The following is a 15,732-nucleotide window of genomic DNA, read 5'->3' on the forward strand; positions in this document are numbered from 1 at the left end:
AAAAACGAGAATTTTTATGTTGTGTTTCACTTTGACTTCTCCGTTGATTTGTGTTCATATATTTAGTTTTTTCTTATGACAAATGATAATAAATCTAGTTTTGTTTAAATGTAATGCGAATGCCCTTTTAAAGATATTTTGTGCATGAGTCTTACTATTGTAGAATTCCTGGCTGAAAATACTATTTTGAAATACAATAATATCTTCACCCCAAGTCATGAAAGCATAATAATAATTAAATATGTCCCATTTGACTTACCGCCTTTAAAATAATTTTTATATGATGCAGATAAAATTAATATTTTATTAATTCTCGCGATTATAAAGTTTGTATTCAAATTACGCAAATCTGTGACGCGTAAAATGCTGTATTAGGAAGGTATAAAATTCTATAGTTTTTAGAACGCTAGTTTTAATGTCCTCTATCCATCATTATTTGCACTTAACACCTGACAGCACCCAATTTTGTGTTCTATCAATAAATTTTATTAATTGTCGCAAATAGTATGAAGTATAAATATATATTACGTGGAATAAAACAATCGATATTATTGAAATATTATGATATTGTTTACTAATATTAACATCACAAATTAGAATCGAAATTTAATGATAAATGAAAAAGTTAATGATAATCTCATATTTTTAGAATTTTTATAACAATAGTTGGACTATAAACTACTATATGTTTAATATATATTTTGTAACCTAATATGTAGACACCCAATTTGAATCTATTCCCCTTTTTTTTGTAAATAGCAAATACTAGCAAAATTCTAGTATTTGCGTACAAATATAATTCTTGTGTAAATGTATGATTTTGTATTAATTCATAATTTGCATTTTAATAAGAGTACAATTCCATATAATCCGGTTTAACAACAATTACATTTATTAAGTTAGGCATTTATTATTATATTTTTTCTGTCTCGTCGCCAAATGTTAATGGAATGTTGCACGAATTAATAAAAGAAAATATTAAGAATGTTTGTACTTTTATATTGAAGAAATTGATGTATATAATATATTTCAATTCGCGTAACTAGATAAATAAATTATGAATGGTTTTAATTGTTTTATTTCTAATTTAGGAGTCCCAAAAATTATCGTTTTCAGATGTTTGAGGTAGCGATATGGGAGAATTATTTCCATATTCAGACTGGCTGTTGTAATTGTCGACATCAGCTGAAAAATCATCTTGATATTCTTGAGTTTCCTTCTCGCTATTTAATTCTAATTCTAACTTATTTTCATCTAATCCGAGATCAAGGCTAGATATTTTGTTGTTATCAGAGTGGTAGATAGCGCTTAAAACGTCATGTTCTGATAATTTTGTTATTTCTGGTGATAAATTCGTTTTATCAATGTCTTTAAGAATACTATCTTCTTTAGGACTTACGATAATAGTCATTTGTGTGGGTATTATCTCTTTAGTGCTCTCTGTTTCAGATAAAACTAGTCCATTATTGTCGATAGAACTTTCAACTACGACTAACATATCTTGATTAGATTCTGTCGCTCCTATATTTGTCGTTGTACGTACATTTTCGACTTCGACTATGAGAAGATTATCATCATTTATATTTTCTTCATTTACTACTTCTATATCAGTTTTTTGTTTCTCAACTTCAATGAAATCAATTGTTTCAGCTGTTTCTTCTAAAACTGTAGCAGATTTTTCGTTACTGATTTCAATAGGAAGGCCATTTTCTTTATCTTTCGAAGTATCAACTTTATTATTATCAATTTTATTTTCGGTATAATTTAGTTCAACTATATTTGGTTGACTCAAGGATTCCTCTTTAGATTTTTTCATATGAACAAATTCTGGGTTAATATTTGTATCTTTTTCAGTTTCAGACGGTTTAATTTGATTATTATTATTATTTTCTTTATTTTCTTGTATTTTTATATCAATTTGCGATTCATTTTTTACGTCACTGTCATCATTTGTATTGTCCTTTTTGTTATTTTCTTGGAATTTTAATTGGGAACTTGTTTCAATTAATGTATTTTCAAGTAATTTAGTACTAAGTGGTACATTTTTTACACTGACTTGATTTATATTATTTTTATAATTATTTTCTTTAATTTTTAAATGGGAACTTGTTTCGACTATAACCTTATCAACTAGTTTTGTACTAGTTTCTTCACTTCTATCATTGTCAGTGTTTAGGTTATTATAATTTGGTTTAAAATTAATACGCTCATTATTTTTGATGTTATTTCCTGTTTGATAAAATTTTCTAAATTCTATCAGAGGTGTTTCTAAGTAATTAATATTATTATATTTGCTTTCGTCTTGTAATTTTGAGTACGATTCGGGAATGGGTTTAATTTTTTCAATGACAGCTTTTAAGTTACAAAAGTGTGTTTTTCCGATGTCTACATTTTGGTATTCTCGAAAATATTTATCGAAATCTTTCTTAATTGTTTCAGGTGAATCTTTATAAACAAATTTTTCACTTTTACTGTGGTTTTTCTCAAATTTTTCTGAAGACTTACGCTGTTTTTTATCTGAAATTTTAAAATTGAATAAGTATATAGGAATAATTCATAAATAACTTTTAAGCCACTTTTATAAAATTTTAAATAAAAAAGCCTATTTTATAAACATATAAATACATTTAAATTACTTAAAGCATTAAAAACGCTAAAACTTTCAATTAATATCTCAACTAAAGATGCTGAGCAAGTCATATGTCATGGGTAAACTGGTAGAGATCTCTTTTAGAGATCGCCCTTGCCAACTACCATTGTACTAATATTTTTATGTGTGTCTTTTACGTGCAATAAAGAATATATGTTGATATAAGTTGATAGTCATAAGTTAGTAGTTAGTATAGAAAATATTTACCAATTTCTTTTATATCCTCAATATTTATAATTGAATCCTCTACATCTTTCATTTCCATCTGTCTTTTTTTATAGTCTAGATAAGATCTTTGCACTGCTTCTGCTTCTATTTCTAGTTTTCTTAGACGAAGTTTAGCTTCCCGTAGTGTAGCGTTTGGACTTCTCTCTCGAGGGGGGGTCGGTTCCTTTAGATTGTTGCTGAGATATATTTCATACATTATTATGTGTAAGTACATATATAATATGTACGTCATATGTATTAATATTACTAGTGTGTCTTTCATATTTATCTTTGCAAAATTCTGTTTTTTTTTTAAATCCCCTCATCTAAGGCTTATGTTCAAGACTGCTTTAGCAATAAAACCGCATTAAAATACTGCATATGCTTTTTATGCAATGAAATAATAAAACATTTAGTTCACTGTAAACTTAATCTTACTGTTAATCAGATATTGTAAAACTAGACGACTAACGTGGTTTTACACGCGTTTATTATTATTAAGTAAATTTTAATCAAGCCGAGTGAGTCTTAACGGTTTGTTTTATTTTTAGTACTTACTTTCGTAACTTCTGTTTTGTCTTCCGGACTGTGTTGGGACTTTTATCTCTTAATGCGCTTTTCACGGGACTTTCTGGTTTATAAGCTGCTGGTGTTTCACTGAAAGTAACAATTAATATTGCCATAAAGTATTATACAAAAAGGTTAAATACTTATACAAAAAAGCTGAGGATGTTCCTTTGTTTTGGTATGTTAATCTCAAGATTCTTGTATTTTGGATAGTAAAGACTTTTTTTACATTTCTATTTTTTTTTGTAACATCGCACTTATTTGACAATATTTACGATAAATAAATTATATTATAACGAATATTCATAATTACCGCACAATAGGTTGCGAAGCGTCATCTGTCTGTTTGTTATTTTGTACATTTGTACTAGTATTAGCTTGATTCCCTGCAAAAGTATAAATAATTTTAATATTACATTTATTTTATTATTAAATATTAAAAAAAAAAACAACTGAATATCAATGATTAGAGAAACACTTCATTTTCTTAAGTAAGAAAAAATATAAGTCTTCCAAAAATACTAAATTAATTATTGTCCCCGACAGACAGTCGTGCCATGGTCCACAAAAATATTGTATTAAAATTCGATTACAGCGCTAACTATACAGTAGTTCAATTCTATCAAGGGATTTACTCAAAATACACTTTTTTTTATTAAAATCTTTTTGGTAGCTGCAGTTACCTATTTAATTGCATGACATATAAATAAAATAATTAAATATGTAACTATATAAGATATACTCTTACAAGATTCCTCTGAGCTTCTCTGCCTTCGCCATTGAGTTAACAGCCGTCTGTTTAAAATATAAATATCATCATAATTTATTCGCTTTAAAAATGGTAATTAATCGCTGTCACTAAGCTTAGTCACCTTGACTAATTATTATTATTAACAAGGGCGTCGCCAACGGGGGGCAGGGAGGGGCAGCTGCCCCCCCCTAGAGATTCTAAAAAAGTTGCCAAATATAATGCAACCAAAGTCCTAAGTCTTTGAGTTGATTTGCTTGAAGTTCAAGCCTTGAACAATCATTTCCGTACGTCGAAACTCGAATGAATTCACCAATTCCACTCCTAATATTCCGTACGCTCAACTACGCTCCTCCTGCTCTATATGTATATAGTACTAAGATACTGTTGTTATTACAATCGCTGTAGATGTAAGGCTCGTAGTACAAGTGAAAAGCTTCATGGGCTGTCGACTTTACCTACAATTCATACCTACTTTTCTCATTCATAGAGAATGAGAAAAGTATGAATTGTAGTAGGTAAAGTCAACTTGCCCCCCCCCCCCCCCTGCGCCATCGGCTGGCGACGCCCTTGATTATTAAGAAGTAATTTAGAATGCCGTGTTCAAATTGACCATTTGAAGTAAGTATGTTATTAAAACAGGCATGTATTATCTCCATCATGCCATTTGTAAGCTAATTATATTATAATTTGACACATACCAACCTTCGATTATCGTCGCTTTGTCTGTTTTTCACGACTCCTATAAACGGTATTGTGTCAGTCGGGAACAAAACCCGTGGTTGTACGCCAAGCTCGCACGGATAGTTCAATACACTATGATAGTAAAACCAAAAATCAAATACACTAATAATTTTATTCAAATATGTTTCAAAAGCACCTTTGAATTGTCATCATACAAATTAAAATTTTAATTATTGTTAAAAGCAAAGCTACCGCCGATTCGGAATGTAGATTCTGCAGAGAAAAATCGACGAGAAATTCCGCAGTTACTATTTTAGTAAATAAACGTATTACATTCAACGCCTTTGTAGGGTGACGTCCGATATCGGGAGTTATGAAATACATCTTTGATTGATTGTTCAATCGATTGACTGATTTATTGATCGATCGATTGATTTATTGATTGATCGATGGATTGATTGAAGGAATATAGTAAACTAACGTATTATATAGTTCGCGTCATGTAAAAAGAACGCTGAAAGAAACTGGAGGGGTGCGTTTGCGCATGGGTATACTCGCGCACAAAAGTACTACTGTTTTATTTTTTAATTAGGCTTTCACTCGCTGCTTCGTATAATAGTTATTGGTAGGTACATTAAAAAATACTAGAAATACCAGTGTGAATAATTCGGACTAAATAAGTATAATAATTATCACTTTACAAAATTACATTTTTTTTCAAACATAAGCAATAAAAAAATTTTTAGTTATTGAAATGTCGTATTCAAAAATATTAATTATCTGAACTCTCGATATTAGTATCTTAATAGTTTTTATGTATTTAAAATGATAAATTGATATTTGCTTTTTAGTGAAATAAATAGTAAATGGAGTTTTAAAAGTGTCCGTATGCTAATGTGTTGTGAAAGTGAGTGATAAATGCGGAAAAAACGTGAATTACGATTGACAGTGGTTTGTTTACCAAATAAGACTGTTCCAAAAAATGGACAGTACGAAAAAGGTTTTTTCAAGAGTTAGCAACACATTAATTAATAAAGTCTAAGCAGTTTAATGATCCAGCTAAGTTCTCAAACCATCCTAAGTTTAATTTTTGTTTTACTCAAGCTCTTAATTAGTACAGCACTCTTTAGTTGTTAATTGTAAAAACTTATAAATGGCTTTTAGTTTTTTTTAATTGTATTTTTAATTTGTTATGTATAGCTGTAAGTTTTTCTGGATAAATAAAATAAAAATAAAACACTGTAAATCGCCTTTGCGCATTTTGACAACCAGCGTTCTTTTTACATGACGCGAATTATATGTTATAAATAATTTTTCTCACTTTTCTATGTAAAACTATTTCGTAATTTAAAACTTTTGTGCGCGATAGTATTTTGTGTCGACATATCACGTGTCGCATGCTTGCCGGTGTGCTATTGGTTGGACACAACTGTCCAACCAATAGCACACCGGCAAGCATGCGACACGTGATAAACACTCCCGTCCCCCTACCCCGTACCACCAAATAGACCGATTAATCGCTTCTGCGCAGCTTCAAGGCCAGTGTTCTTTTTACATGACGCGAACTATATCTAGCACATTATGTCTTCGATATAAATAAATGAATTATTATAATCTTTTTCATCATCATCATTCATTTCATTTCATCTCTTGTGTTGCAGATGTCCATGGGCGACGGTAGCCGTTTAACATCAGATGGCTTCGATACTCATTTTCCCCCAGTCTTATAAAAAAAAAATAGTTACCTTTGAGTGTAGTAACTGTTACAGGCGGTAGATGGCGCTGTTCTTGGTCTCGTCCCTTTGTTTTGAAACCTTTGTCGATCGGCGGTCAGTCTGTCGATGTGTTCTGATTGCTGGAAACGTAAATTTAACTATATCATAGTAAATATTAAGAACATGAGTAGGCGAAATATCGGAAGTTTCAAAATGGTATTCACAGTAAGTCCCGCAAGAGCACTAGTATTGATAGAGACTATACAAGTTAAAAAACTTACATTGAAAACATTGTTAGATAATACACAATCTAAACAGTACAAGTCTTCAAATTGAAAATTGAACTTGAATGGCCTATCGTTGATTTGTGAACACAAGACATATCTATGTTTGTGTAGCATAACGGTTAAAAAAAAAAATAATTATATACATGGATCTAATGCTACGCTGTATGGCTACGGCAGTAAGAATATAGCCTCCCCCTCTCTTCTCCTGTCTGTGTTGTAAGAGGCGCCTAAGGGATGACACAGTTCTACTACTACCTTGGACCTTAAAACGCCGACCGAGGGCGGGATAACCATCCAACTGCTGGCTTTTAAATACACAGGTGAAGACGGGCAGCAGCGTCTTCGGTGCCACAAAGCCAGCCCTGCGGTCACCAACCCGCCTGCCCAGTGTGGTGACTATGGGCAAAACAAATGAGTTCACGCCATTTTTTACACTAACTTATGGAGGCCTATGTCCAGCAGTGGACTGCGATAGGCTGAAGTGATGATGAAATGATATAATATTACTAAATATTTGTTTGTTTGAACACAGATATGTATCCTCACTTAAGTCTTTGTATACCGAATGAACTACCTATAATTGAAAACTTGTAATTAGCCATACATTATTACTTCTTTATCTATATTTTATTTTCTAACTGTATTTCCAAAAAAAATGTAAAATGAAATAAATATTCAAATATTCGTATCAAAAGCATTCTCTTATAGCCATAACTTGTCAATGATATATAAAATACCTGTTTAGCAAATGCCTTAAGTCTTTCGTTTTCTTCTCTTAAATGCTGTATTGTCGTATTTTCAGTTTCAGACGTCATCTCGACGTTAAAAGAACCGCGCTGATGATCTTCTGAATACTTCTGTAAATTATTATTAAGCTATAATTCTATTACTAAACGTACATCTATAAAAATCTATAGTCGAGTATTTGTTTCAAATCGAAAATAGATCATGAACTGGTTGCTTCTTAAGTTTATCTTAGACATAAGTTACTGATTGGTTTTATCAGCAAGAGGTAAAAGGCCTTCAGGGTCTGTATCACCTCAACTGAAAACAACATATTTTTTTATTCACAGGTTGTGAATAATTATCTATCAGGAGTTTGATAGTGTAAAATAGATTAATATTTTTATTTGTTTGATACCGTTATACGTTAGATAGTTTTATCAGCAACCTGCGAAGCAGACTTACAAATATATTAAATACATACTTGACTAAAATTAACATTCTTCTGTTTCTTGAAATCATTAACAACTTGACTAACTTTCAATCTTTCATCGTCATTTTTCAGACTACCCACACTTCCGTTGTTCAAATTGTTAACGTGACTCTCAGTCTCTGTGCCTTTTTCTACTAAATACTTAGGAGTTTTACTGTTCTCTAGACATTTCCTTAAGATTGCTATTTCATCTTTTAAAAGATCGTAATGACGTTTGAGATCTTCGTTTTCTTTGAGAGTTTTCTCTTTTAAGATATTATTAGTGTTATATATTTGTTTTAGGTTTTCCAATTCAGCCTTTTGTCTGTCGATATCATCTCTTTCTTGTTTGACTGTTTCTAAATTATTTTGTAATATCTTTAGCTCTTCTGCGATCTGTCTTCGCATTAGTTCGCACTTGTTCTTGAGAGTCTCTTCAGCGTCTTGCATTTGAATTTTGTGAGTTTTTTCCTGCGGATGGTAAAACAAATTTGACAATATATAAAATCCAATACACGACTGGAGTTAACTCCTTAAAAATGGTTACACCATATTTATATCTTTTTCGCAAACGACGTTGTGCGGTAAAATGCCGCTTTCAGGTCAGGTCGTGTTATTACTCAGAGCTATTATTTCACATGATTTCTCTAGCCAGATTTTTATCATAACACGGGGCCTTACATAATTTCTTAAGGAGTAACTCGCCATAACTCTACTCTTTGATCTGATTTTCGCTCTCCTTGTCATCATAAATTAAAGCTATTTATTACATAGCAATAATTACTATATTTTAAAGTTAAATATTACTTGCCATTGACTAAAATACCCTGCCTATAATGTGGTGCGAGTAGACGCCTAAAGCACCGCTGGTTTGCGGGTTCGACTCCCGCTCGGATGGATATTGGTATTTGTACAAATATTTCTTTCCGGTTTGGATGACTAACTTTGTGGGTTTCTCCACCGTGCCTCGGAGAGCACGTTAAGCCGTCGGTCCCGGTTGTTATCATAAATACCTGATAGCGATCGTTACACATCGTAGGGAACATATCCGCCAATCAGCAGTGGATCAGCGTGGTGGATTAAGCTCCGATTCTTCTCCGACATGAAGAAAGGGACCTATGCTCAAAAGTGGATTATTAATTGGCTAAAGCACTGACACGGTACGTCGGAAATGCAGGTTCAATCCTAAATTGTTCGAATTAATTTGATTTATTAAAAAACACACTTCATACCATATGTAAACCATACGAGGCTCACATAAAATCAACGCCGTCACACAAGTTGGGTTACATACTGAGTGAGATCCATTTTCCCTTCAGTTCTAATGTAACACACAACACAAAAAAAAATACAATCGAATCAGAGAACGTCCGCCTTTTTTCGAAGTCGGTCAAGAATAAACTGCAGCCAAACCTGCGCCTGCACCGCCGCCAGCCGCTGCGCCAGTTCACAAAGAAACCGCTGCCGCTGACGAACACTCTCACCCAGTTGGCGATGACGCTCCGCGAATGACTTCTCGAGCTACAATGCGAATTTCAAATTTATTTTTATTCCCTCTGAGGTAGCCCCCCCCCACACGAAAAACCTTGCTCGAAATCTGGAGCCGCCTGACCGAGGTAGTACTTCGACCTTACATATCACAGCTAAATAATACTGCTTTCAAGAAGTGCTGTGTTCCTGTTGGTAAGGTCACCAGAGCTCCTGGGAGGGATTGGAGATAGGGCCGGCAACGCGTTTGCAATGCTCCTGCTGTTGCAGGTGTCTATAGGCTTCGGTAATCACTTACCATCCGATGAGCCGTACGCTCGTTTGCCGACCTAATTGTATAAAAAAAGATGGCAAACTATATCTTTAAACCCTTACCATGTAACCTGGTAACAATCAACTGTTTTTGCCTATAAACCGTTTTAGATAAATCTATTTTAAACATTCGTGGCTTTAAGCGCTATTATTATGCGTATCGTCTCAACTTATGTGTAGTTCACAAATAAACCTTTTTGAAATCTTAAAAGGAGACAGGTAATATAACTTCCTTTTAAGCATCTTTATTTGCCACAAATGTTGAACCTAAGTGAAAATACGCTGAATATTTACGGTAATTTACTGTGCATTTGCATGATTGTATGTGAAAAATATTTATTGGTTTATTAATAAATACCCATTCAAGTTTATTAAAAATTCTAATAGATCAATTTATTTTAGGTCCTTCGAGCCGGATACGTAATATCAAAATTTTGTTTGAGTTTCAAACTGACCTCGTCCCGATAATTCTGCAACTGTAAAGCATGGTTAGCAATTGAACGTCTTATTTTATTTTCATTTTCATCTCTAATGATATCCACTTCAGTTTCATAAGCGGTTTTTAGTTGCTCGTACATCTGTAATTTATAATACATGGGTTTGAAAGTCGTTGGACAACTAATCCACGCGAACATTATAAATCGAAAAGTAACCTTCTTTGACTCTTTGTTGAGTTTTCAAATCGAAATACATTATGTAATTATATTGCATCCTAAATATATTTACGTACGTCAAACGATGAGAATTTTAATACACTTTTATACTAGACGTCAGATAACGTTTAACCTGTACTATACTTATGAATATACGTGTGTGTATAGCTGTCTCTGCCTGATTGATGAGTATTGCAATGAAACGCTATTTGATTGTTACGTCCGTTTATTAGTAACATCGTTACAAGACCAATGTGTCGCCGACACAAACCCATATAATTGCTGATCTCGTAATAAATTTAACCTTCGAATTAATACCGGTCTTGGACTACACAAGCAAAAGATTCAGTAACTTAACTATACAAGAGTAGCAAACATCCATCCTCACAAAACTTCGTTACTATATTTATGGCAATTCTTATCGCTATATTTAGGTTTGTTTTCTAATAAATCGATATGCACCTCGTCAATCAGTGTACGCTCCAGAATATCGACATTTTTCATGAAAGTTTCAAAATTCAAGGCATTTGCTTCGGAAGCTTTCCGATTCTGGAAGTAAATATTTCTTAAAATTCGAAATTAAAAAAAATGGTTCATTTTCATTAAGTTCAACTTTTATAAAGAGACAAGACAAGAATATAAAGACAAGTGGTAAAGTAAATATTTAAACAAGGAACTTAGTAAAAATTAAAAAAAAAAGCAGTTTATGGTGCTAGTGTATGTGTGTGCTATATGTTGTTACATTTGGGACCAACATTATTAAGTAATATTTGCGGTCTTTTTCGCTGTTTGCGGTGCATATATGTACATGTCTCCATCAATATAAGATCTAAATCTATACCGTAATATTTTCATGCTACAAAACGGTTGGAAAACTACCTACTTCTCAGTTACCACTAATACTTAAAAAATATTTTCGTTTAATAAATCCTTGTATATCGTCAACTATCCATTATAGGCTATAAAACTGCACGCAATAATATAGCTCATAAGAGCAGAAAATTAATAATAAAAATCTACTGGTACCAGAAACACCAAATTTCAAAGAGATTAAAAACTCTATTATATAAGTAGTGTTCTAACATTACCTCTTCCAGTTCAATTTTCTTCCTTTTATATTTCTCCTTTAACCTTGTATATCTTTCTTGACAAGCCTCACAGACAGTATAATGTTTACATTTATTACTTATTTCATGTGCAAAAGTCATTCTATCTTCATGTAAACCTTCATTTTTATCACGAGAGATACTCTCTTCAGATGAATGCACTAAAAATTTAATTTAAGTTTTAATACACTATAATACGCTTAGGCCACGTTTCAGACTGTAATATCCCACTGCTGGGCATAGGCCTCTTTTCCCATGTAGGTGAAGGATCAGAGCTTAATCCAACACACTGATCCAATGCGGGTTGGCGGACATATTCCCTACTATGAGTAACGATCGCTATCAGGTGTACATGATAACAATCGGGACCGACGACTTAACGTGATTTCCAAGGCATGATGAAGAGACCCACTAGGACTGCACAAACACCCAGACAATGGTAAACATCTGTACGGCCAGTAAAAATGTTTGTCATGTGCGGGGATCGAACCCGCAGCCGCCAGCGCAATAGCCACAAACCAGGTGTGGTGACCGTTGCGTCAACGCGACGTCAACAACACTATCATAGTTGTAGATATATGAACCAAAAGGCAGAAATATTGCAGGATCTTATCTGGTATGGCATTATTGAGTTTTGAAGTTTAGTACTTCTCAGATGTACCTATTAGGGATAATTGGCGCCACTGGCAAAGTTCCGATAATAATTCAATTAATAATAAAATAATTAGTAGCTACTGATAAACGCTTTAACTCTCGCTCAGCCAGTTACTAGAATAGTTGATCTATTGTTAGTTACACACACACCAGACACACACAAGTAAAGAAAGTTTATAAATAAGTTTGCCATGTACAAATGAGACATTGTATCAGAATATTAATATCAACGGCAAATACATTCCTAGAAAAAAAAATTCTTCCCACACAGTCGAAAATGAAAACAATAGAGAAAAGAGAACTCTTGAACACTGTAATAGTTATGACTCAAAACTGTATTTATAAATACTAGAATATACAAAGACTATGTGTTAATTCATATCTTTTTGCCTATTTATTATCATTTAAAAGTATTCTTACTAAGAAACAATAATAATCATTCATTTATCCATCAATCCTTACACACTTATGAAATATTATAATATTTTCTTGGATATATTTATATAAGTGGAAATTTGTAATTGACCCTATATTTTTACTTCTTTACCTTCATTGTTTCCTAGTTGTAAATTTTCCAAAAAAAATTGTAGTAAGCCTTGTGGCTACAGCAGTAAAGAATATAGCCACCCCTTCTAAGCTCTTCCCGTGGGTGTCGTAGAGGCGACTAAGGGTTAACACAGTTCCACTATCATCTTGGAACTTATAAAGCCGACCGGTGGCGGGATAACCATCCAACTGCTGGCTTTGATATACACAGGCGGAATACGGGTAGCAGCGTCTTCGGTGCGACAAAACCAGCCCTGCGGTCACCAACCCGCCTGCCCAGTGTGGTGACTATGGGCAAAACACATGAGTTCACGCCATTTTCGGCGCGAACTTGTGGAGGCCTATGTCCAGTAGTGGACTGCAATAGGCTGAAATGATGATGATAAGACAGCAATTAGTTAATTAATCTATATATTACCTGGTTCAAATAAGGTGGGTTCGTGGTAAATTGGTATACATTTTAGTATACAACATAAAAGAGGTTCTGGTTGACTCTTGTAAGTCTCAACTATTTTCAATGCATGTTCTGAGTCACATTTTATACCTGAAATAAGAAAATAAAAATTACTAATCATTAAATTTTCAAATAAATTTTTATTATTTTTACTTTTTATAAATACTCAATAAGTAACAGTGTTGTGATTAATTAAATATTTAAATAAATAATAAGTTTCTAAAGCATATACTTAAACACTACATTAGATTAAGTTAATTTACAATTGTACCATTTAATAAAACATTGAAATAAAAAAATAGTTTAATTGATATTAAAAAAACTAAGCTAAAAATTACCTAAATAATTTAAAATTTTCCAAATATCACTCTCTCCGAACCTCAGTTTTGAAATAGCATCATCGTTTGTTTTCAAAAGAGTCTTAGCAAACTTAAAAACCATATTGGACAGAGGTATTTCCGATGTGAAAACTGACAAGGAGTAATTCAAGTCCTAGGAAAAAATATATAACAAAAAATTTATTACATTCTATTAATTATTATTCAATACAGATTATCAGTATTGTATATACAGAAAAGATTTTGACTTTTATAATGTCAACATAAAGCATACTTAGTGGTAAACTGATACATTTTAATTGAAAAACTGAGGCAGGAAATATCCTGCTCAAAATTTGGAGCAGCCCGACTGGGTAAGCACCTCAACATTACAGTAGATCACAACTAAATAATACTGCTTTCAAGCAGTGTTGTGTTCCTGTGGTAAATAAGGTGACCAGAGATGCTTGCAGATCATCGGGGGCAGGGTCAGCAACGCGCTTGCAATACTTCTGGTGTTGCAGGTATCTATAGGCTACCGTAAAAACTTACCATTAGGTGAGCTATACGCTTGTTTGTCGACCAATTTGGAAAAAAAAGAAGGATAGAGAAGAACAAATAATTTTTTTAGTATTTCTTGTGTTATTTTAAGAGAGTTGATAACATTACCAATCTTAGCAAATATTCAGTGATCAATATATTCATCGCTTGAAATGTAAGCTCCAGTCGCTGAGTGAAATTCTTTTGACATGGTGTAATATCACCTGAAATTTTTAAAATAAAGAGCAAATAAAAAAGAAAGAAATAATTTTATTATTGTAGTGATAATACAATTTTGTTGCCTAAAATATATACTTACACATAAATTATCAACTTACTTTAATACTGAAAAAACAAAATATATTTTTTTATAATCATAGCTCAATTTCATACCTGTTTCAGCGCTTTTCAAAACATCTAAAATATGCACTCGCAAATAGGCTCTTAAATCGTTTAATATTCCATTCTTCTCGAATAATTCTTGAATAAACTTTTGAAACTTTTCTGTAGATTCTGTATCTTTTAATTCAGTGATTTCAACTGGTACATTTGCTTCTTCTATTACTGCATACTCCATTTTATAACATAATGAAAGATACTAATATTCTTTAAAAGTATACTATTTTAAACTTGCAGTACCTTCTTCTTTCTTCTTAAATTTTAAATAATTAAATTTACACTTGAAATTTTAAAGTTCCCAAACAATTTTTTAGACATTTATTTGTTGACATATCCAGTTGCTAATGCCTACGAAATAGTAGTCAGCTTGTGTTATTTTTAAATATATTTGTACATTGTAACTATGGAGCATTTAAATAATATCGTCAGTTGTGTTCAAAATGTATTTTATTTACACTGTTTATAATTGTAATTTTGAATTAAATTAAATTATATTCTGTATTATTGGTGACACATTTTGGTTATCTATAGATACTAATCTATAACAGTGTATATAAATATATCGTGATCAGTATGCTAAGTTTGTATGACAATTTCGAACATCTTGTTAACAGTCCCTGTGGCGCAGAGGATAGCGCGTTGGACTTCTAATCCAAAGGTCGTGGGTTCGATCCCCACCAGGGATGGACAATAATTCTTTTTGCTTTTTAACCATACATTTATTTTAATTATGTTTACGAGTAATTAGTGCTTATCTTGATTTTCATGTAGAAAGTAGGTACTTGTCACTATATTTTTTTTATTTGGAAATTTTATCATTTATGTTCTTGTTTACCTAAATCTTAAAATAATTCCAGTATATAAGGATACATCTTTTATTCTAGAATTTTATCCTTCAAATATAACTATATCTACGCTTCAGCTTGTAATATCCCACTACTGGGCATAGGCCTCTTTCCCCATGTAGGACAAGGATCAGAGCTTAATCCACCACGCTGCTCCAATGCGGGTTGGCGGATATCTAGTAGCACACTATTAAAAACTATAGATTGGCAGCTTCGTGTTTTATGACCATATATGTTAGCTTACCAAGAAATTATTAAATATTTTCCTTTAAACTTGACAGGCTACATGAATAAACATCTAATTTACAATCATGTATTCTCCTTAATACAAATAGCTCAGCTACCTAGCTAGTAGAAGTAGAGAT

General features: G+C 32.4%; 1 protein-coding gene and 1 non-coding gene across 2 annotated transcripts; one reads left to right on the forward strand and one right to left on the reverse strand.

The window, feature by feature from the left end:
- Positions 1-548: 548 nt before the first annotated feature.
- On the reverse strand, positions 549-14,717 carry LOC123663090 (MATH and LRR domain-containing protein PFE0570w-like). The gene is made up of 17 exons (XM_045597829.1): positions 14,517-14,717; positions 14,253-14,347; positions 13,605-13,758; positions 13,231-13,356; positions 11,595-11,773; positions 10,969-11,055; positions 10,309-10,431; positions 9,422-9,574; positions 8,066-8,524; positions 7,596-7,715; positions 6,602-6,711; positions 4,878-4,988; positions 4,167-4,219; positions 3,738-3,810; positions 3,416-3,514; positions 2,858-3,054; positions 549-2,517 (listed from the first exon to the last, which is right to left on the reverse strand). The coding sequence occupies exons 1-17, from the start codon at positions 14,698-14,700 to the stop codon at positions 1,088-1,090; spliced, it is 3,753 nt and encodes a 1,250-aa protein (XP_045453785.1). The 5' UTR covers positions 14,701-14,717; the 3' UTR covers positions 549-1,087.
- Positions 14,718-15,135: 418 nt separating this feature from the next.
- On the forward strand, positions 15,136-15,208 carry Trnar-ucu. The gene has a single exon. It is a non-coding gene; the product is annotated as a tRNA-Arg (tRNA).
- The last annotated feature ends 524 nt before the right edge of the window (positions 15,209-15,732 follow it).

Source organism: Melitaea cinxia, chromosome 19, assembly GCF_905220565.1.
Source record: "Melitaea cinxia chromosome 19, ilMelCinx1.1, whole genome shotgun sequence".
Taxonomy (NCBI): Eukaryota; Metazoa; Arthropoda; class Insecta; order Lepidoptera; family Nymphalidae; genus Melitaea; species Melitaea cinxia.